Below are 23,051 nucleotides of genomic sequence, written 5' to 3'. Positions count from 1 at the left end.
CGATATTAGCTTATCTAAAAAAACTAAAAAGATCGCATGGTGTGGAATGCCCTAGACATATCCTGCAGTGTTTTGTCCAGAAATGTAAGAGGTGAATATTTCTAGGGAGGAAACCTTACTTATCCTCAAACTTTTCGAATTGAAAGGTGCCAACAAGGAGGGTTTCCGGTCCCGTTTCCCAACAATATTGGTGAGCCATCCTTTATTTGCCAACAATTTTGAAATTCACCTACTAAGCATTCCTATATGGCAAAACTATTCATTTTCGCAACAAATTTTTCAAGTGGGTGTCGCACCCTAACGCCCCCATTGCGACGGTACTGGGTGTGACCGTAGCCTTAACCACAAAACTTTTATCCAGGTTTTGAATAAATGGAGAAAAAAGGCAAAAGAATTGAGTATGTTGGGACCTTTACACGTGCTCCCACCTGTTGATGCGAGCTTTCAAAAGCTTAAGATAGAAACGATATAACACTATGTAATAGCAGTAGGTACATGTACATATTTGGATATTTCTGTATGACATTGGCAGTTGGCTTCTTATCCCAAAACTGCCGTTGAATGTTATTCTTCTTGTGAACATTGCAAAAAGATGTGAGACATGCTTCATTATATTTTCCGTTTTCTGAGTGTCGAATTAAAAACCCGCCAAAAAACTTATAAGAGAAAGAGACGAACCGAGCAAAATAGTAAGCAATAAAACGCTCACTTCTGACATTAAACAATTAACTATGCAATAGCAGCTGACTATGGTAAAGATCTTCTGAGCTTTGCTAGTGGATTATTGTTGCTCTAGCCTGGTTTATAAGATATAGAACTAGGCCAAGTGCCTATGCGCGTATGGCTATATCTTATCTTAATAGCCTATGCATAGGACTTCGCTTTTCCTATCTTTGCATAAGTCCACATGAAGGAAGCAAATATCAATTGCTCCCTGAAGCACGAAATTGACTTGGGGCAAGTCTATTACAACCTCCACTGCTATGGCGGGTTGAGTCATCCTTTATTTGCTGACGAAGCATCCTTACATGGCACAATCTTTTTTGCAAAAAACAATTTTGAAATTTAGTGCTGGATAAGGACTGGAACCTAGTTATTTATGTCGTGGATTTTCGGTACTCTGTATTTGATTTTGTGTTGAAAATGGGCGACGGTGACAAAGTGCACAGACAATTTTGTACATTTAGTGACCATGCAACAGTTTACTGGAGGTGTAAAATGACAATTCACAACAAATTTGATGCAAAATGACCTAAACACGATCCGATAAATGCATATGTAAAACAGAACATTTCGAAGCCTTTCTTCAGGGCCCCACAAAAAACAACAAAAACTTTGCTGCAACATTTGCTGATATTCTCCATAAAAAAGTGAAACTCAAAACATCAAAATAGACTGCTTAAATATTTTTACAAATCTCGAAATCACACGATTAAAAATTTTTTTTCGAAATTAATATAAAGGTTGTAAGATTTCAGATTTGAATTTTGCTTCGTTTTAAGAAACTTTAAACTCTTGTAAACATAAGTTTATAATGCAAGTAGCTCTGCAAGCACCTTAGACAGCTATATTTAAAAGGTCCTTATCTATTGGTAATAGTAGCTTTATACGCATAAATAGCAGCTACTTCCAATTACCCAGTAATAGATAACTTTATACCCAGTTTTCAATATCAGAACTTTCTGACAATATATTAAAAAATGTCTTTAAAGATTCAGTTACAAAAAGCTGTTCAGAAATTTTCAAATTTATCAGTTATAAAATTTATCGCGCCTGTCAGTTGTAAAACTTGTTACTATATCGTTGATCCAAAGAGAGACAATACAAACGAAGAACCGGATAGTCCCTCGGCAAGAGGATGCTTCTCGTCTCCTTTCATCTTGTTCATGCTTTTGACATCAAGCTTCTTTTCAATGCTTTGTAGATAGATCGACAAAACTCTGCATTAACGCGATACTGAAGATTTCGTTTATATTAAAGAAGACTCTTGTGGTGTTGCAAAGGAGGGCACATGTGACGCTGTATCCAACGAAATTTCTCTTGATGCCGTCCCCAGTTCCAAAGTCCCAAGTTCGGGTGGCATTGTTTCTGTTACAACAGTAGCTGGCACTTCCCCTGAAACGGACACCCGAGCTTCAGTTGTCTCGTTCCCTTGGTTCCCAACAGCTGTCTGCATTGACGATACAGATGGTGCAGTTGTTGGTGTCTCTTTAGAGCTTATAGCTGGCGATATCAATCCTGATGCTGCTGGCTCAGGTATAGATGCAGTCCCACACTCAAAAAGCGATATGTTTTCCTTCTTGTCATGCTGTTTTTCTAGCAAAAGGCTCGACAAATCGCCGATAGTCAAGGAACTAGACGCAGCATCGTTAATACTACGAAAAAAAGAAAAAAATATTCGAAAGGAAAAGAAAGAGTAAGGCTGTCTTATCTTACTTTGAAAAAAATTAAAATCAAGATTTAGACACCAAAGCCATAAAAAGAATGAAAAATTGACGGCTGTGTCTTTATTTCCAGAGGAGGGCTTCGGAGAAAACAAGTTGATGTGCTATTTTTTACGTTGATAAATACAACTTGAGCATTGTACGTTACAAGCTGCAACAGGCCCTCAAAATTCTCTTATTGCCTTTAGTGGCCCTACGAATAATTAATCTTTTATTTGGAGAGTTAATTAGAACAAAAATATACAAATAAAATAGAAAATGACTTTTATTAAGGACAAGTCTCGGAGATCAGGGAATTCTATCTTTGCTGTGATGTAATTGGATTCTTACAAGCAGAGCCAGGTTTGAAAAAAACTAGATTCAAAAAGCAAGTATTACCAAAAGGCAGATTCAATATTTACCTTTATTGTATGCAAATATTTAAAAAAATAGTAACATAGGTTTACGTATATTCATATTACATAATGCTCGTTTGCTACACAATTCTCACCTTATCCATTCTGTTTCTGACCTGGTTTTCAAAAATTCTCGAATTCTCTCCTCTATTGTATCTCGTACAATAAACCGATGAACAAACGTTGGCCTAGTATAAAGCAGAATATAAACGATGAGACGTTTCGGAGTCTAAAATAGACTTGGAAACAATAAGAGTGCTTCAAAGATCATTTATCGTTAATAATTTATCAATTCTTTAAAACCGTAATCATGTCTTGACAGAACTGAAACTGCAGTGACAATAATGATCCCTATATGAAGTGAATTCCTAGATATGATTACCTACTGAGGGTAATAGTTTATGAACGTTCATTAGAAAAACCTACTTTGTTTGCCCAATTCGATGCACTCTACCAATAGCTTGTAGCTCATTTGCTGGATTCAGAGTCGGTTCAGTCAGGATAACATGTGTAGCTTCGATGATGTTGAGTCCTTTAGAGCCTCGTTTTAATGGCAACAGAAGGACTTTTACATAAGGAAGCACCTTGAAATCGCTTAGACAAACCTAGGCAAAAAATATTTCTTTACTATAATTAAAAAGTAAAAGCTGAGCGTACTTTACAAAATGGATCAGGTAAAAGGCAATCTTAAGAGTCAAAATGTATACTTTTTGTTTCTCCTCTGCTTCATCAGCATGACTGCCATGCTACTTATACAAAATCTAATTACCAAAAAAGAAATCAAGTAAAATATTCAGAGCACATACTCGAAACTTCTGTCTCGAACCTAGCCCATATCTGAAAACAATATCATTCTCAGCCAATGCTTGGGCAATTATCGCTAGAACATCTTGCCACTGAGAAAGAAAAAGAGGTCAAGCAGGTCTAGGAAAACTACCTAAAAATACTTTATTATGACAACAGTTTATGGTAAATAACATACACATCAACAAAGGACCGAGGAATACAGATATAAAAAAAACTATACTAGTAAAGTCACCTAAAAATACAGTCATCATAATTATCAAAAAGTTCGTTCAGCAACTCAAAGGTAAAATGAATACGCAAGACATCAGCAATATCAATTCGCCAAGAGCAGTGTTTCCAGCAAGCTCAAGAAGGAATGTGAATTTTTTTCATAGTTTTTATAAGTGGTAGACTATTCCAAATTGTTACAACTAAAACAACAAATACGTTACTTTACTTGGTACTAGGTATTTGCCTGTAAATACATTTCAGAAAACTAAATATTTACGTTCGATTTTTGGTTTTTCAAATTTCTTTATGCTGATATCTATAAATACCCGATAGATTAGTGAAAAAACTGGTTACCAAATAAGCTAATAATTAAAATGCTTTCCGCTACTAATGAGGTTTCTTCTGATTACAAAATCACTTTTGAAATGATGTTTACAAAAGATCTCCAAGCAGCAAAAGAAATAAGAACAGAATCTTAGAACACAGAATGCTGAATTCACCCGCGAAAAGAAAATAATATTGATTTGAAATATAACATACCGTTGAAAAAACAATTATTTTTCCATCAGGGTCATTTTGTCCAATTTCAAGGATCTTTCTGATAACAGCTTCAATTTTCACTGAGTAGCTGCCCTTTATCATGGGAAGTAAGTTTGAATCTTAACATTAGAACCATGGCAGCTTGATTTAAATCATGATTGTTTCAAGACCTATTTAAACAACTGTTTCGATTCTTACTTTGAGCCATTAACTCTTCATTATCCATCGGGGATTACTAAAGGATTTTTCATAATACGCTCCCTTCACTGAGCCAAAATAAGTAAGTAAAAGTTAAATAGTATCAAGTTTTCGTATTACTTTGCATTTAATTACAACTTATAGATTCAGTAAGAGGCTCGTTAGTTTCTGGCAAAATCTACGGAACCACGGGGACATTGGAACTTCCTGATATTTATTTTGATCGTATCTACGAATTAAAACCTTTTCCTTAAAAAAGCAGAAGATGAACTACTGTATTTTTTACGATAAGTCATACCTTGACTTTTATTTCATTCTCAGCTTCACTTTTTCTATTTCCCATGACCACAAATGATATGTCTTCGGATAATGTAGGCTCCCGACACATCGGACAGTCCAATCGGACACCTTTCCGTCGGACAGCAAGAATGCCTGGTCTCTGTTCAAGGCTCGTTATACACATACAACAGAAACAATGGCCACAGGAAAAAACACCCCACTGTAAAAAATGGTGTGATAAAAATGTGATATTCTAAAGAGAGTAAATACAGAAAAGAAGTAATTTATTGACTTCCAAATAAATTAAAAGCAAGCCAGATTCATTCTGCTGGCAAGGTGAAGAATAGCTTAAAGTAAGATTTGCATCTGGAAAAACGTCATAAAAGGTTGCATAAAAGATAAAGTTCGAAACTAGTTTCTGAAACACTTTTTGGGCGAGTCTTTGACACTGCAACCGTCTATAATACTTTATCCCCGGGTTCATAAAGCTCTGGAATCCAGGCTATTTCTTATGTTTAAAGGAACATGTTGTTTTATCCTATCCACAAAACTTTGCTGTGCGATCTACACAGCCAGAATCGCACCGGCACGTAAAAACATAAACATCGTGACTATTTTGGACGTTAGATACGCAATCCTTTTGAATGGATGCAAGGGTTCTCTTAGTACTGTAAACAATACGAAGACTGATAGCAAATTTCATTGATCATATCAAAAAACGAACGAGTATATTACCTGTTTTCCCAGAGAATCTTTACAGATTGGACAGGCGTCTGGATTGCTATCGTGAGTCGAACTTTGCGCCTGAATTAAATAACATGCATATTTGTGAATTGCATTTTGTAATTTTCTCCTAAGAAGTCTCCATTTGTTACATATTTGACATTTTATGGTGTAAATGTTCCACTTGACAAAAGAAGTATTCTATTAAATAATTTTGCAGTAAGCTGAAGCCCCAAGTATCTTACATTACTCCAAAATAAGGAAATACTGCCTACTTCATCAGCATACCACAAGGAATTTTGATAGGAGTTGTCCATATGACCTGTTATTTGAAGCAAGGCAAACGAAACAATATGAATACTTTCCGTTGTTTTAGATTATCGCAAGGACCAAAACTTTTAAACTGTACTAGAATTTCATCATACCTAATTTTTAAGAAAAGTTTTTCACTGCACATTTTGATGACAATAAGTGCTTTTAGGCAAGGCCCTGAAGAATTTCTTGCTAACCACGTCCTTTATTCGCCAATTCACCGTAAAGGTACTAGAGGAAAACTTATTGTTTTCTATTATTGTTTTTATTGATATCGCAGTTTATATCTTAACTAACTAACTTGTGATACAAATAGCAATGTAATCTCACTTTGACCCGTCATTCAAAATATCAATTATTTCATATTGCAACATCTATTGTTTGTTGCTTATTAAGTACTGGCTAATGGTGATGTACATGATGAATGAGGTTTGCATCAGGTACATGAAGTTTGTGAAATAACGTCGCTATAACTATAAACGGTTTTACCACTGTACACACTTTTACTGCTTATGACAGCACAAAACCATTTAATCACTATTCAAAGTATTTATAATGTATCATAAAATTAGGTACGAGTTTCCTAATGGGCGATACTAGCTCTTTGATCAGTGCTTTCATGCCTGTTTCTTTGGCACGTAAAATTGAGACCAAGATAAAATGTAGAACGGTAAATATTAAATTGGCACTTTACTAAATAGAGCCAAAAACGATGAAGTCGTTGTTAAATACCTTTTCTAAATTTTTCAAGTAGAAAAGCTGGCCCTTTTTCTTGCCGAGCATGTGCAGAGCGGCTGTCCTATCAGCTTGAAGCTTAAAGCGTTGGAAGCCAATCTGAAAAAAAAATACGACAGTAAAAAACGAAAAAAGGGGTCTATATATATAAGCTAATAGGGAGCCTAATTAGCCTTGTAGAAATCATTCAACTTTCAATAAATACAGGATAAGTGAAGGGAAAGAAATTTTTTACCTGAATACTTTTAACCAAATATTCATTAAAATTACATTTTGCAAGTTAAACTGGAAAACAATTTTTTACAATTAAGAGATCACCTACGTAGCATAAGATAAATACAATGTGCTTCAAAGCTATTTCTGTTAGTGACAGGCTCGTTTTCTGAACCTTTTGCTATGTCAAATCAATAGAAATGACCTGTACAAATGTTGCTTTATCGCTGTTGTTATCAAAACCACACTGTTTTCATTGTGGGGTTGCAGGTAAAAAAAAGTTACGCTTCAAACACGAGTTACAAAGCATATCAAACCTGTTCATCTTGGACATTAAATCGTTAAAAACAAGTACATTCGATCTGCAGATCCACGAAAATATCTAAACTTGTAAACAGCAATACAAATAAGTGTCCATTTAGGTCAAGGAGGGCAGTTTATATATAATTACAGTCACACCGCTTCCAAAGTGTGCAAAAATTGTGATTTCCATAACTTTCGAAATTAACACGAGCTCCCAATTCTCTTGTTTCCAACCATTTGAGAATTTTCTATGACTTGTTTGACGGGTTCATAAAATCGTAACGTTAAAGATTTAAATAGAGGGCTGCGGCAAAACTTTTTCTGAAAAAGGATGCATGTAGCTTTGTGATTCCAAGGTAAATACCAGAAGTTCTAACATAAATTTCCTTCCGTCCGCAAAAACGTCCCTGTTACCCGTTAAATAACATCCTCCTCTGTTCAATGTAACTGCCAATGTCACCTCCTTAACACCCCTTTTTCCATCACATCATTCTCTCCAATTCACTATTACTTTCTTTTTTCTTCAATCACAACATCCCCCTGCCTTGCACCAATACACCCCCCTTTTTCCTTTATGACATCCCCGTTCCTTCAACTATAACACTTCCCTTCTTTCATTATAATAGCCCTTTCTGAAATGAAAGATTAATATACCTCATGTTTATCGATGATGTAGCTTTCATTGGACGTCTCATCCTCGTATCTAAGCCTCATCCGAATTATCGACATCTCCAGTTCATCGCAAGCCGAAATACGCTTGTGCAATGCAAACCACAAGTTTCTCAAACACTGAAAAACATGAGTTTCACATAATTGTCTATAAAGTACAATGTAAGAGTATGTATCAAATCTTGTAGCTTCGTTGTTAGTTTTACAATCATGGTGACATGTCCCCTTTTTATTCTAGCTTCATCAAAAGCAACAACGTGAAGGTTTTTTCTTAATTATTTGTGACTGCTTATGAAAATATAATGCGTTCAAAAAAAATATCAACACACAATTTGTCTTTGCAAATCATGGCTGAAACACCAGAAATACCCAATGACCAATTAGGTTCAGAAACCATAAACTGCTTTGTGCTTCAATATAAGATGATAGATGCACTAAAAAAATTGAAATAGTAATCATTTTCTTGCTAGAAACTAATTTTGCATTAAATTATGCAAGTTTGTGACAATTTCACCAACAAACAATAGCATGGAACTCTACTCCAAAAAAAGATAAGCTATTCCTTTCAGTAATTAATAATCAAAATGCTACTGATTAAAAGGCAATAAAAAGAGAAAATACATACCTTGAATTCCTGCTTCAACAAGTCCATATACTTCAGATGAGCTTTCGTTTGGTTTTGAAACTTCAGATCAACGGCTTTTAAAAAATTAGACAATGAGATGTAATCATTCATGCACACAAAATTAATTCTGCACTGGTTCCTAAGCTTTGCATTCATAGCTTCGATGATATATAGAATTTCATTTAAATATACAGATTATAGTAAAACAGCAGACAATACTCAATCAGTTGATAATGACTGGGTGAAATATTGCAAATAAAGATACAACGCGTAAGAATTTAATCTTCCTGATAAAGTGATCTTTTTTACTGAAAATGGGTGGATATGAACAGCAGAAAGATATGAACAGCAGATATTATTAACATTACACAAATATTTTACTAAATTTCTCTTTCAGCATAGTCTATGAAAGGAATCTTAAATCAGAAACTAGTTCTACCAAATGTATCTTATTTTTCTATGCATAAATCATTTAGAGAAAGAGTGAGTTCAACCCCAAAGATTACAAAGCAGAACTAGAATAATCAATAAAGAAGGAACTTATGCATAATAATACCAAAGAATTCAAGAAGGTGGAAAAAAGAACTGAAAATAAAATGTAGCTTGGCTTTAAACATTGAAAGCTATCAATGTATTTGTCATATTTGAGTTTGATTGCGGTTCGTCAGACAGAGCTGAAACCTAAATTCCGCAAAGTTTGATAGAATCAGAAAAGTTTAATAAAACAAATCTTAAGAAAATCTTCTATCGCCAGCAGTAAGTAGCTGTGGCAAAAATGCGAGGTTTTTATATATAGACAATAAAAACCGTTCCACATACATTTTTGCCTTGCCATAGAATAAATTGTCTTTAAAACTACATCGAGCTCAGTCTCTGCTCTAAGACCACCAAATCTTTTGTTGTCATCACCTTCTGCTGTCCTGCATCAGCAACGTAGAAACGGAGATGAGAATATTAAAATAGATTTCCAGCTTTCTTTTGTCCCACGTTATTTTCTGCAATGAATATTTAGCAAAACTGCTTCCGGAGAAACTTTATAAAACATCCAAATTTATTTGTCATTATTGAAAAATGTAGCGGCTTGTAGATTACGAGATGAAAATCTTTATTAATGTCCAATATCAAACAAGAGTCAGCATTTTTTGCTTTTTGTATAAGCATATCGTTCAACATTCCAGTGGTAGTTTGAGAAACTTTGGGATTCATTCCCAAAAATTTCTTCCAGAAGGCCAATCATATCTTTAGAGAGATATTTTCAAATCTCTCAATCAATATATAGAAAAATACTGAGTCGTAATTTTTGTCGCACATACTCATTTTTCTTCATTCCTCTGTGGGAAAAAAGGTTGTTCTCATACTCCGTAAAGATGCCATCTGCTTTACAAAAGGGACACCTGTAAGGGTTAAAACAGAAACACTTTAGCATATTTCAATACATTTAACCATCCAGCAGGATGATTTTGGGCAGTTGCTGTTTCTCTTAATAGCTATTATTCTGTTAAGCTATCATACAGTATAGGATACTAAAAATTAGATAATGGGGAAGTGCTACCATAATGACTTAACTATTTAGGCCTAAACATAAACGTAAATGTTATAAAGAATTGCCAGCTTTTAGAATAATGTTAAAGAAATAACGCTGTGTTAATTAAGGGTTCCTGCAACATAAATTTACACTGTAAGCTTGAAGCAACGGCATTTTAGAAACGTTCTCACAGAGATAAGATAAAAAAACTAAACAAACGACTCAGTCTTTATAAGTATAAACTAGCCTTTCTGCGTTTGATCCCTCGACAGGTCTTAGGCAGCAAGCAGCAGTTGTCAAAATCATTTCTTTAGAAGGTTCCTTTTGTAGGTCATTAAGACATATTTTGAGTTCATCACGGAGTTCCTAATGGAAAAATCAAGTATCATTATTAAGTGACTCAACATGGGCAAATATTTTCTCAATAAAAAGCCAATCGGTAGCGAGGGCTGGGAAGCTAGAGCCTCTCTAACGAATTTCAAACGTCACATTATACTGAATTTCCCTTAAAACAGTGTACTAAACAGGAAGCAATACAATACGCATCCCTACAAATATGAATTTTGTTCCAATGACACTGGAAAACATCCACAAGCCTGAATTTTTGGAAACGATGATGACAAATGCTTCAATAGAAAACTGTCACCAAAGGACATTTGGATTTAAAGACACAGCCAGTTTCACAAAAAGGAAAACCTTGTTAAGTAGCTTACGGAATCATGAGTTTGGAGAATCGATAGAATACGATTAAATTGATTTTGAGAGCTAATTTCAAAAGTACATACATCCAGCTTTGTTATCTTTGACACCATTAGGTAGCGAAGTCCATCGATTGTCTTGAATCTAAAAATCGAAATATTCGAAAATTTTTAATTATCAATAATAAGAAATACGATTGTAAGAAACAAGAGTAACAAATATGTTCATTACATACGTAATCTTATTTGGCTAGCCTGATTTCATAATTGTTGTGTTGATTGGCTAGCCTTTAACAATCGTTGAAACAAAAAATTAAAAGAAAGCGGCATTTGTTAAATTTGAAATTAAGAACAATTAATTGTAAGGATTGATATAAAGTGAATACGTTAACTAATAAAAATAAATAAAATTGTTGGAAATAAGAGTAACAAATATGTCCATTCTATATATAACCTCTTTTGGCTAGCCTGTTTTGACAGAATATCACTATTACAACCGTTGAAACAAAAAAGAAGCAAGCGGCACTGGTTAAAATTAAAAATAAGAACAATTAATTGATGGTAAGTACGTTAAATTATGAAATCATTATTTAAAAAGTAAAAAAATATAAGAAAATCAGAGACAAATTATATTAAGGGACTTAGATAAAATAAGGCAACCAAAAAAAGGAATAAAAATTTAATGCAGATTCCAGTTTAAAGAATCATAATGCAGACTTTGGTTATTAATTATGAATAAACTGAACTAAATAAACAACAAATGATGTATGATTCACAATATCAAGTTAGTCAATGTTTAAAATGCTACAATACTGCTACAATTTATGAGCTGCAACAATACTGGTACCGGGTTTGCATAAATGTGGGTGAACTAAGCTGCGATCGTAATTCGTCCTTGATCTTTACAATAAATAAATTCTCGTCTTCTGGAGAATTGAAATGGCTCATTATGTGAATCCACCATGGGTCTTTCCAATCGACCTCTGATTTCTCATCATTGAGATTCGATTCCACCGGTGCTAGCCTCGACTGGGCGGATGCAATTTGTGACTCCGGTTTTTTCATATACTCCTTGGCTAGCTCATCGGCCTAGACATGAAGGGAGACCATTATTATGATGAAGTTAGAAGTTAATTTGAACCAATCTAGCTTGGCAATTATGGGATTGAGACTAAAGGCCAAATGACACACGGAAAGAAGCAAAGTTTTAGGCCAATTAAAATATTCAGGGTTTACGTGAAGGAGAAATGGCAATACTATTGTAAACTGTGCTTTAGGGACCTTGAAATCTATTTATAAAATCAATTCTTACATATTCTAGACTAAATAATTGCTAAGTAAGAATGAGCAAAATTTGCATCAATAAAAGCTATAATTTTGATACTCTTCACTTTTTTTTAGTATAAGGATTGTTTTTGCAAGAAAACAGTGAAGTGAAAATCAAGCAGTCACGTTTGATACCAACATATTTGTATTAAATATCTAATCGAAACTCTACAGGCCACACTGCGTCAGGACCGCCATTTTTGTCAAGATGACTTTTGTCTCATCAGCTGGTAACTCCTGTTTTTCATCTTCTCTGAGCGAAAGCAGGTGGAGCACACAACTTTAAACAAATCATACTTATTGACATTTTTGACATACTTAAAGTATATATGATAGTACTGCATTAACTTAATGTATACACGACATTGGTTGGCAACTTTTTCCGTTACAATTTCAATTTGGTTAATATCTGTATATTGGAATTGAACATCGACAAAGAAAGCTACATTACCTCGTTGTCTATTGTGCCATCTGAAAGCGCATGAGAGCACTGGCTTAATTTATGTAAAGTTTCAGAAAGGTTTTTGATCGTGTGAAGTTTCTGTGAAAAAATTAAAACTGTAAGCTGCAAGCATTCACGATTGAAAAATTTGTAAATCAATTCAATACATAAATAGAAGTTGGCTTGAAATTTCTACTCAGGGCAAGAAGGACATATGAAGAGCTTATTATTTGAATCAGTAATCATTCAGGAACTCGCCAAATAGGAGTAGAAAGCTGCCTTAAAGAAGTTTATGTGTTTAATCAATCAATGGTCAGTCAAATCAATCATACCATTACAATCAGTCGAGCCAATCAGTCGAGACAGTTCAACCAGTCCAATCAGACAAATCAGTCAAACACCTTCACTGAAATTATCTACCAACAAACAGAAATAGATATAATAACTACCTGGAGAAGATCAGTTCTGAAGATATCCTTATGAGCTGCCCAAGATTGAATTGCCTCTCTGTACTTGGTGACCGCATTGGCAAACTAAACAGTGACAATTTATTAGTACTGTGAACAATTTTATCATCTTTGTTGGAAAATTTATATTAGAACAAGCTAGATAGCAGTGATAAGGCAAGTTAAATAAAATATTGATCAATAATCTAATATGACAAATGCACCATAACAGCTAGTGTTCTGCGAATGGAATCAAATAAGACAAATTTTGGTATCTCATAATCTGAAAAACCTTGGATTTAGGCTTAGGCTTGGAACGTATTGTGATAGTGCGACTGAAAAATCCCTTATGGATTGGTGATAATTTTATCAGATCTTAACAGTGAGGTCTAACGGACATAACCACGTATTCATCATTGAAATCAAGTGGATAGATCACAATTCTGTTGGATGGCTGGATATACAGTGACAAAAATATTCAAGTACTCTTTATGACTCTGCATTTTATGATACAGCGCAGTGAAAGAGTGACACAATTTCAACCTCCATTATAAGCAAACCTATTAGAGCTGTGGCACTATTCTGTTGAGCCTCCTCCGTTGCCTGGAGGTAAATGGTACAAGAAAGTGGCTACAGGACAAAATTGCTTGCCAATTGTTTTGATGTGTCTTTGTTTAAAGTTGCCCGTTACTGGAACATTTCCGTGTACTAAACTGCATTGTATCTAAAAGCTTCAGGCAAAGGAATGATTTTGCATAACACTGTTCCTACCAAAGGCTCCAAATGTAAGACTGGTAAGGAGACTTGGTTTTGAAAGACATGTTCTAAAGATGTATAGGAAGAATAGAAGCAAAACCATACTGAAATGTATCGCAAAAGCACAATGATGGGAGACAGAATGAGCTATTTCAGACCACAAACTAGTTGCTAGAAGAATCAATTTAAAAAAAGGAAGACTGACCTTGCTTTCAATCATATCGATAGCCGCTAACCCTGGAAACAAAACAAACAAGATCATAATGTTTGGTCTTCAAAGCATAATTCAGACTGTGTAGCACGTCACTTTTAAAAGATTTGTTCAAAAAATGTTCGAAAATCATACAAATAAATTGATGGTCTTCTTGTTTGTTGAATAGTTATAATTATACTTCATTCTTCAAGTATCCCAAGCAACTGACATGTAATTTATCGCTGCATTTATTTATGCTAAAGCTCACTGTAGATAGTTACGGAAAAATTGAAACTCAAAAATGTAAATATAGTGACCAGTAAGGCAAAAAGCAAAAATGAATTGAAATGAAATAGGTAACAAAAAGACTGCGTAAAGTCTGAGTTTAGAACTTCCAAAAATACAAAAACTTGTAGTCTACAATTCAGTTTGCAGATTGTGGCTTACAATAGTTGCAACAGTAAATGGCCTACCATTTAACGCACACATTAGCTGTCTATGTGCCTCTTCGCATTCGAGTTTTGCTTTGGATGTCAACCCTTCAAGCAGTTTGTCCATAGTTAGATGACTGTAAGAAAACATTATTTAGTATAGCAAATAAACTAGGTGTTCCATCGACGGTAATAGTGCGTAAACGTAATATTTGACTTTTATCATTGCCAAATAAACTTTTGGCCGACACTTTTCCGAGTATAAACGTCGCATAATGACCGAGAGAAAGCAGAAAGTTTATATCTAAGTGTGGATCGAAAGTAGCGTGAAGGAAGAAGGACACGTTTGATTGCTTCTTTTGATTTTTTAACTAATCAGCGACCGCTAACTTCTCACCTAGTTACAGAGCCCAATTGAGAAAACGAACTATTTTTGTCTACGCAAGTCGGGAACCTTTGTTTTGATGAAAAAGATTGAAAATTCCTAAATGAAAAGACGACCTTGCCTGCCCAAAGATTCGGTCGTCTCCAAACGTTTGGCACATACGTTTCTTGTTGCGCGATTGAAATTTCATTGCTGTGAAAAGTTCTAATGAAAATGAAAGAGAAAATGCAATACAATACCAAAAACGAAGCATTGCTGCAGTCTCTACTATTTCAGTGACTGCAGTCTCTACTATTTCAGCGTAAAAATACTAATGGCAACAAATACCTCTTTTGGATTCCAAGAAGCCCATCGCGAACGGCACGAGGATGACAACAAGCTTGGCGAAGGCGCAATAATGGTGCAAGCAGCTGAAAATAAGCAATAAATATTATGTTATCAATGCTAGAAGAGCTGTTTGAAATTCTAGGTTTTGTAAATTATGAAAAGATCTCCATATAATGTCAACTCTTTCATAGCTGTTTTAAATTGATTAAAACAAGCTATATAAAGATATGCTCTGTGAAGTTTATTTGCCAAACTTTGAAAAAATTTCATTGCAAACATTTGGAGTCGAATTTCAACATGCTTCAAAAAACGGTATCATATGCAAACTCCTACACTGTGAAGGCTTGACTTGTCCAAGCTACTGAGAATTGTTTCCTTTTCTTTCCACTTTTCAATTTCCTAGAAAAAGGGTACAAAAAAAGTAAAAATTCACATCGAACGATTGAATATGCTTATGTCTTCAACTGCCATTGTCAAATTGTGAATAAAGCTTTAAACAAAACAAGCCACGTTCCAATGATAATAATATGTTATAAGACTTATTCGTTGTCGCCAAGGGTACACTACATCATTCGTCAACCTTCTCAATTTAGTTTAAGACATCAAAATAAAATAGCGAAGAAACTTTCCTCTTGAATCCTGAATGATGATTGACATAATCTTCCGGGCAAATAAAGAGCCACTGAAAATTATTTCAACTATTTCGTAAGATAACATCAACTGAATGGCTGCTTTTATAAAAAGAGAAATAGAGTTGCTTTATCACTGGTGCTAGCAGTCACTGATTTGCTGCTTCAAAGTGTCAAAACGAAAGATGATATATCTATATCCATCCGAAGATGATATATCACAACGTTAAATTCACTACAGGATGGTTCTTGAACACTCTGGTTTTATCATAACAAGCAAAATAATTACCGTTAAGGCACTTGCAGTACAAAGCTCTTCCTGTCTCTTATAAAACTGCCACTCTACTGGCGTGAACGTTAGCATTTCAAACGTTTCAGTTTGCTTTGGAAGATTAATCTACGAAAAACCGAACAAGATTTTAAGAAAAACTGAAAACCAAGGATGAACGAGGAAGCCTCCGTCTAACAAGGTAGCGTGATTCTAGCTTCAATGTAAGTATATTATTATTCTTATTGAAAATTAAAAAGATAACAGCTAAGACCTAGTAGAGGATAGAGTGGCTTACGATCATCTAAATACATATTAAGATAACATTGCAGAGACATATTAAATGCATTCACAGTTAGTTACTGCAAGGCTTATAAGCCAAACCCTAATTCATAGAAAGATTGCGCTTCTAGCTATCAATGGGGTTAGCAATTTGTGCACAACACAATATGTTAGAGTTAAGGAAGTAACTTTTCACAATAGCAGTAAAATAGTGTTAAGACTGAAACAGTCTAAACCATCAATCAAACAGAAGTTCGGTTTAAAATAAAACAGTTATCATTAGAATAGAAATCTGCAAATAAGGCATGGAAATGTAGTAAAGATCAATACCAAAGAAAACAGATTACAACATATTACCTGGTCCAAAACATCTTTTTTCTCTGTTCGCCACATGACACGTGCTAATACATCAAACAAAGGTTTGGTATATCCATGACAAAGAGGTTCACGAAGAAGTTTGTTCCACCACGACTTCAAGCAATAAGGGAAGAAGCCAATGAAAAGCAGCATTCCATAAACATCTAAAATCAGTGAACACAAGATACGATATACGATTGCGATTATAAAAATTCTGAAAAACTATCAATAATACCGCTGGCAATTATGTACAAATCATACGATAATCTCATAAGATGTTTCCATCATTCAGTTTTCGATTCGTGTGAAAGTATTGAGAAAGACATTCGCATGAACTATGTGCTTAAATTGACGATACAAACCCTCTAAGCCTCTTTGGACAGGGGTACCGGTGACACACCATCTATGAACAGCACTTATTCTTAGAACCATTTCAGCCAGTCTTGTTGTTGTGCACTGTATCATTTGAGCCTCATCCATACAGACCTAAAATCAAAGCGATAAAATAAAGGCAAATTCACTTTAAGTCGAATCAAATACTCAAATAAAGCATACAGAAACTAATCACTTTCCAACAGAGACATTGAGACCTGAGGAGACTGCCTTGACTTTTAACAAACCTTAACAAAATAAAGTTATCAATCATAAAGATAAGGATAATTGATAGCAGGTACACTGGTTGAGACCTTACGCAGATAAGGCGTTTTTGCCGACAAAATCGGCATTAGGACCAAAGACAGCTTAACACTCGACATGGGTCTTAAAAATAATCATCAGTAACAGAAAAAGAAGCAGGCAATAGGTAGAGGAATGATATTTGAATAATATAAAAGTGCAATTAAAACGATATTTGATAAAAAATCGCTTTACGTACATGGCAAAATCGCAAAGCATAAAAGCCCTATAAGATGCAAGTATACTAACCCTCCAGAACTCAAGAAACGTGAGGGGACTTGGCAATGCAGCGTATTTTTTGCGATTTCTCAAGGATCGCTCTCTGCCTAAAAGAAATTGATATTATGCTCCAAATGCTTTGAAAAAGTGACTACAAAGGGAGACTGAAAAGAAATTTTGGTAAGTAATAGCAAGGAAAGTACAGCTTAAACGAAACAACAAGAGCATTTTGAAAAGCCAGAATGGTACAAAAATAAACACACATTATCAAGGAAATTATTTAACTAAAGTTCTGAAAACTAAGAAATATTTCAGACTGAAAACACTTGCATAGGTTCAAATTTCCGAGAAACAAAACAACACATAAGAAACACTTGCAGGCCAAGAAAGACATGAAACAAAATGTTCTTACGTTAAGCAAACGTTCAACAAAATTAAGAGATCAGACTGAACTTAAATTGGCCAGAAAATGGCATATTAAGCTGAAATGCCCCAAAAGTCAAGAAACCGCAAGCCAGAGCTTAAATAATGAATATTTTGTACAATTGAATACATCAAAATTTACAACTGTCATAAAAAATTTCGAATTTAAAAATGAAGAAAACTATGTTAAAAATTCATACTCAAGTCTCTGCTATTGAATTGTTATATAACGTTGCTTATTACATGCTGCCTTACCTTCTTCACTTTTCACATGATGAAACTCAGAATTAAGAGTGGAATAAGTTGTTATAATGATGTCGAACTCTGCAAGAATGGCTGGCTGAATGAATCCACTTTTTGCAACACCAAGGTATAGCTTGTAAAAGAAAATATTTATTTCATTCAAGTATTTATTCTAAAACCAAAACTACAGCACATGTAGTGAAGATGCACATATTTAAGACATTTCCTTTGAAATGTTGAAAAATAGTGCAATTTCACTAATCAACAAAGTTCAGTAATAATTTGAATATTTTATTAAAATATACATCATACAGAGATAATTTGATAAAATAAAACATATACGTAATAAAGGCACAGGACACTGTCAAAATAAGCTATCTTCTGGTTTCTCTTTTTGATATTATTCCCTTGATTGCCACCTTAAATTTTGACATTTTCTTATTGAAGGCAATTCACTACTTATGCTCAATACTCATTGACAAGAATTTTGATCAGTGAAACTAGGCTAGTTAAGTGATGGTCTAAAGAAGTCACACAGATTTGTGGTGCGTGTGTCTATTGTTTCAAAACACCCAAAATGGAGATCAAGCATCAGACCAAATATGACATGAAGACATAAAGACCATGTAAGTACACAGGCAATTGAATTCTATGATCATGTTTAGTATTGTCTGGTTTAAAATAGCAAAACAGATTGAAACTAGAATGAAATGTGACAAAAAGATACTTTAAATTTGAAGTTGTTTTCAAGATACTTACAAAATAAGATAATGCATCTGGCTTAACATGTCTTTGTATTTCTTCAATCCACTGGTACACTATTGTTTCCGGAGACACAATTAAAGTGCAATGTGTTTTGAGCACCTTAAGGAATTAAAACAGTTCAGGAAAAAGGGCTTCATGATGTGAGTATATTCAAAGTTTTTAGGATTAAAAGAATTGCAAGTTTTTATGATAAAGCAAAGGATGGGAAGAAGACATATCTTTTTCAATGAAAAATATCATTCATCCCAAAAAAATCACTCACCTCTTTAGTGGCACAAACTGCACAGTAATACTTTTTTAGCTTTCTTCCTTGTGTACCAGCACATCCAAAGTGCATGGACTGCCCACAATCATTGCAATTTTCCCTTTCATTTTCTGAATGCACATTTTTCCCACAAAAACAGCAATAGTCTTTGCTTTCTTCTACCAGCAGATCTTCTTCTTTTGATCTTTTAATGGAAGCAGCTACACCGTTATTCGTATCTTCACTGCACATTGATACAGAAACACTTTTGCAAGATTGCCTGGACTCATCAAGAACAAATCTTTCTTTCCGTTTATTTCTTGAAATCAATGCCAAAACCTCAACAGTTTTTCCTAGTCCCATCTCATCTGCTAAGATACCACCTTTTGGCAATGGCTGTATAATTAACTTTGAGCAAATCCTAAGAAGGAATTATATAAGTTCTTAGAAATATGATGAGTAAGAAAACAATAATCAAGTAAACTGTTTCCCATGTAAATTCATCAGTTAAATAATCAAAGTGAATTTTTTCACAAAAAATTAAAATGGTAAAAAATAAAAAAACTACCAGTTTTGCTCTGAAATTCTGCTTTTATATTCATTTTTTTTCACAAATGTCTTTATTCTCTAATAAAAAATTAACAACATATAAACAAAGTATTACGTTTTGAGCATATCCAATCACAAAACATAAAGAAGATTTAAGAAATTAAAAAATCTTAAAAGCATATACCTCCCAGTTTTTGGGTTAAAATAAACTGAACCAGCTTTTTGCTCTAGGACCAATTGATGCCATAATATGTGCTTTTCTTCCCCTGGAATAGATACAATAAGGGTACAGGTAGTGAACAAATAAATTGTAAAAATGATACTCATACCATAATGCCTCAATTCTATGGGGGTATCTATTCGAGGGGGTGTTTATTGAATTTTTTCACTTTTCCTAGGCAATATTATTAAAAAAATCTAATGATGATCGCACTTTAGCATGAAACTTTGAGTAACAACTAAATGAACAGAATCAAATTTTTTAAAACAGAATCATAACAACAATTATAAATTTACAGGAGATTATTTTTACATCACTTTTCTTATCATAAGATTGGCATACCATAACTAAATTCTTTCTTTGTTTTATTTCATTTCATAAAAAATTGCTGTAACTGAAGTGCGAGCTATAAAATAAATGAAAATCATAAAATACTTTATGAATACCTAACTCATATTCTGTCTCATTTTCCCTTGAAATCATCCATTTCAAGGCTTCCTGCTGGTATTTTCTTAATGATGGTATTAAATTATCCAAAAATACATCATTAGCATCAAGTTTTGCAGGTCCTTTGCCATCAATCACTTCAGCAATATCTGCATCTTCAGATTCTATAAATTCACCAAAATGATCATTTTTTTCTTCTTCATAACTGCTCAAGTCATTTAAAGAATGAATTCTCTCAAACATCCTTGGTTTCCCATTGAAAAAAAGGGATGATAAATTTGCCTCACTTTCTGTTGGCCTCAGTGCATGACACTGTTCTGAATGTAATTTATCAGTTGCATTAGCTATATTAAATCTTTTAAAATGGTATTTCTTGATATGATCATACAAAGCTGGTATTTCACTTGCAGTGAAGTTAAATTTTCTTGTTAGTAGAGCCATAGTTGGTTCATCTTTGATTCCATAATAATAAGACATGATCGTTTTCAAAGAATTCACCACAGATGGAGACCCAACTGCATATCTCTCTTCATCAGCAAAAATGCTTACTCCACCTTCAAGCAGTTGAACATCAAGAAATATTTGGTCATGGGTCCACATTTCTGGAGAAAATGTTATTTTCAGCCTTTTATTTTTAACAAGAATGTTTAAGCTTTCAATCATAACTGTTGGCAGAAGCAGCCTTCCCTCATACACAATGCTCATATACTGTTTTACTGAATTCAAATTGGTACTTTCATAATGACTCCGCTGTATTGATACAATATCAACATCATACGCCTCCACCATAGTTTCTGTAGTGTTATTATTATATATTTTCAAGAAAAAAATGCAGTTTTCATCCAAGTCTGTTGCAGTTCCATTATCACCACAATGAACATTTTGAACTCCACCATTTTGCGCACTAGAACCTTTAGTCAAAATTATCTGAGATATCTTTGGACCTAGATCCAACAGAGTTGATTGCTGGGGTTGTTTTTTAAGAAATGACATATTTTCAATTTCAATCAAGAGAAAAGGAGACACAGAAGAATGTTTTTGTGGTACTTTTCTTTTCTTCTTGGTGAAACGTCGCTTGTCTCCACTTTCATCGTCATTCGCTGGTACATTGGTTTTCTCATTAGAGCTGCTGTGGCAGCTATCTTTTACCAAATCATCATCTGATCCTTTGACATGCTCGTTCATGTTCCATGATCGACAGGAGCGTTTTTCTTCGCAAAGTTTAGATGGTTCTGCTGCCTTCCTTTTAGATGCCATTGCTCTACTGACCTAAAACCACATGCTAGAAATTATTTTGCTCTGTTTTTCTTGCCTCGTTTTCAAAACATCCCGCCCCTTTGTTTTGTTGTTGTTGCCCACCTACCCCTGTCGTCTTCCGTCTTCAATGCAAGGTTGGAGGCAGAAAATTTTCATTAGTTCCTTGTCGGAATTTCTTTTTCGAAGTGGATAAGAAAGAATATTAAGCCGTTGCCTGCTCCCATCCATTCTAAACTGACGGGGGATGTACCAGCAAAGTAAAGAAATTTTATTATCACCCTGTGGTGGCGTCATTTTTGTTTATGCTGTTGTTTCTTGGATTTTGCTTTGATGCATTCTACCTTCTCTTTACTCAAAAAAGGGCCGAACATTTTGAAATCACCGATGAAACTAATACATTCCAATAACTTTAGTTGCAAGTCAATTAAAAAGCGGTAACCTTTAAAATCTTATACAGAAACAGAACCACCATTAATCAGGTAAATTCAAATGCCTTTCCAACTGATACATTCCATACAATGGAAGTTCAGTGACATCGGGTAACTCAGTTTCACTTCTAAGAAATGCACAAGCTGCCTGCTGTACGTTCATAACACACTAAACAGCAATTATCTACTGTTTTCGGGCTACTAAGTGATAACTGACTATGCACGAAATGTCGTTAAAAAATTCGCTGTTTCTTCCCAGTACAGTGTCACTTAAATTTCTAGTTTTACTTTAAGGACAAAATGGCACAGCTATTCCATGAAAACACAAAGCTCTAAAATCATTTGACGGAAGCTACCCCTTCTCTCCCTCCATCATATGTTCACCCATCAATCCGATAAATGGCCACCATGATCTAATTTTTCATACAAATTTATTACAGTACCTGCAAATCTTAGCTGCCTACACTTTGACCATGCTTTGACCAATAAATAAGCCTTATAGATGCATCAGAGCGAAGACTTTTGGGCAGACAGACGAGTGAGTCACCTGTCCAGTGACCGAGCAATCCCCCCCCCCCTTCATACAGTCAAAAAGAGTGCTAAATAATGATTGAGGTCGATGCGAATGCTGTGTAACTGCATAGGGAAGGCCCACTTTAACAGAAGACAAGGATGGGGGACGACTGTGCAAACATTCAAGACCCTCACACTCACTTCTTCGTTGATCGACAAATCGATAAAATTGGGATCTTTGGCCGATAGAAGCAAGGAAAAATGTTACTAATGACATTAAAACGTAAAAATATTACATCTGAAGTTGAAATTCTGTGAACATCATCTTCGATCACCTCACAAAAACCGTCTTTCATGTCCTAATTTCATGGCACCTCAAATTAGCAAAGAATGTATCAGCCAATCAAGTTGATTCAGATGTATCTATTGACCATTACCATACAATATCGCAAATAAAATTCTTGTTGCCATGTGAATCAGATAAACACTGGCTGTCGGAGCAGATTGACTGAAAGAAGAAAGCAGGTCAACCAAAAGACAGCAGAAAAAG

At 34.5% G+C, this 23,051-nt stretch overlaps 1 protein-coding gene across 1 annotated transcript; it reads right to left on the bottom strand.

The window, feature by feature from the left end:
* Nucleotides 1–59: 59 nt before the first annotated feature.
* On the bottom strand, nucleotides 60–22,930 carry LOC135682042 (E3 ubiquitin-protein ligase SHPRH-like). Its single transcript, XM_065196749.2, has 30 exons — nucleotides 20,303–22,930; nucleotides 19,821–19,902; nucleotides 19,106–19,508; nucleotides 18,838–18,942; nucleotides 18,091–18,211; nucleotides 17,443–17,519; nucleotides 16,881–17,004; nucleotides 16,519–16,682; nucleotides 15,901–16,008; nucleotides 15,316–15,381; nucleotides 14,983–15,065; nucleotides 14,313–14,407; nucleotides 13,852–13,883; nucleotides 12,894–12,977; nucleotides 12,454–12,543; nucleotides 11,524–11,765; nucleotides 10,764–10,821; nucleotides 10,226–10,344; nucleotides 9,767–9,847; nucleotides 9,273–9,373; nucleotides 8,454–8,527; nucleotides 7,814–7,948; nucleotides 6,641–6,742; nucleotides 5,609–5,677; nucleotides 4,893–5,093; nucleotides 4,397–4,489; nucleotides 3,646–3,735; nucleotides 3,266–3,444; nucleotides 2,935–3,027; nucleotides 60–2,375 (listed from the first exon to the last, which is right to left on the bottom strand). Exons 1-30 carry the CDS (start codon nucleotides 21,558–21,560, stop codon nucleotides 1,970–1,972), a joined length of 4,935 nt encoding a protein of 1,644 aa, XP_065052821.2. The 5' UTR covers nucleotides 21,561–22,930; the 3' UTR covers nucleotides 60–1,969.
* Between the last annotated feature and the right edge of the window lie 121 nt (nucleotides 22,931–23,051).

Source organism: Rhopilema esculentum, chromosome 16, assembly GCF_057945365.1.
Source record: "Rhopilema esculentum isolate cy_ngs chromosome 16, ASM5794536v1, whole genome shotgun sequence".
Classification (NCBI taxonomy): domain Eukaryota; kingdom Metazoa; phylum Cnidaria; class Scyphozoa; order Rhizostomeae; family Rhizostomatidae; genus Rhopilema; species Rhopilema esculentum.
This window is presented reverse-complemented; position numbering and strand designations above follow the sequence as displayed.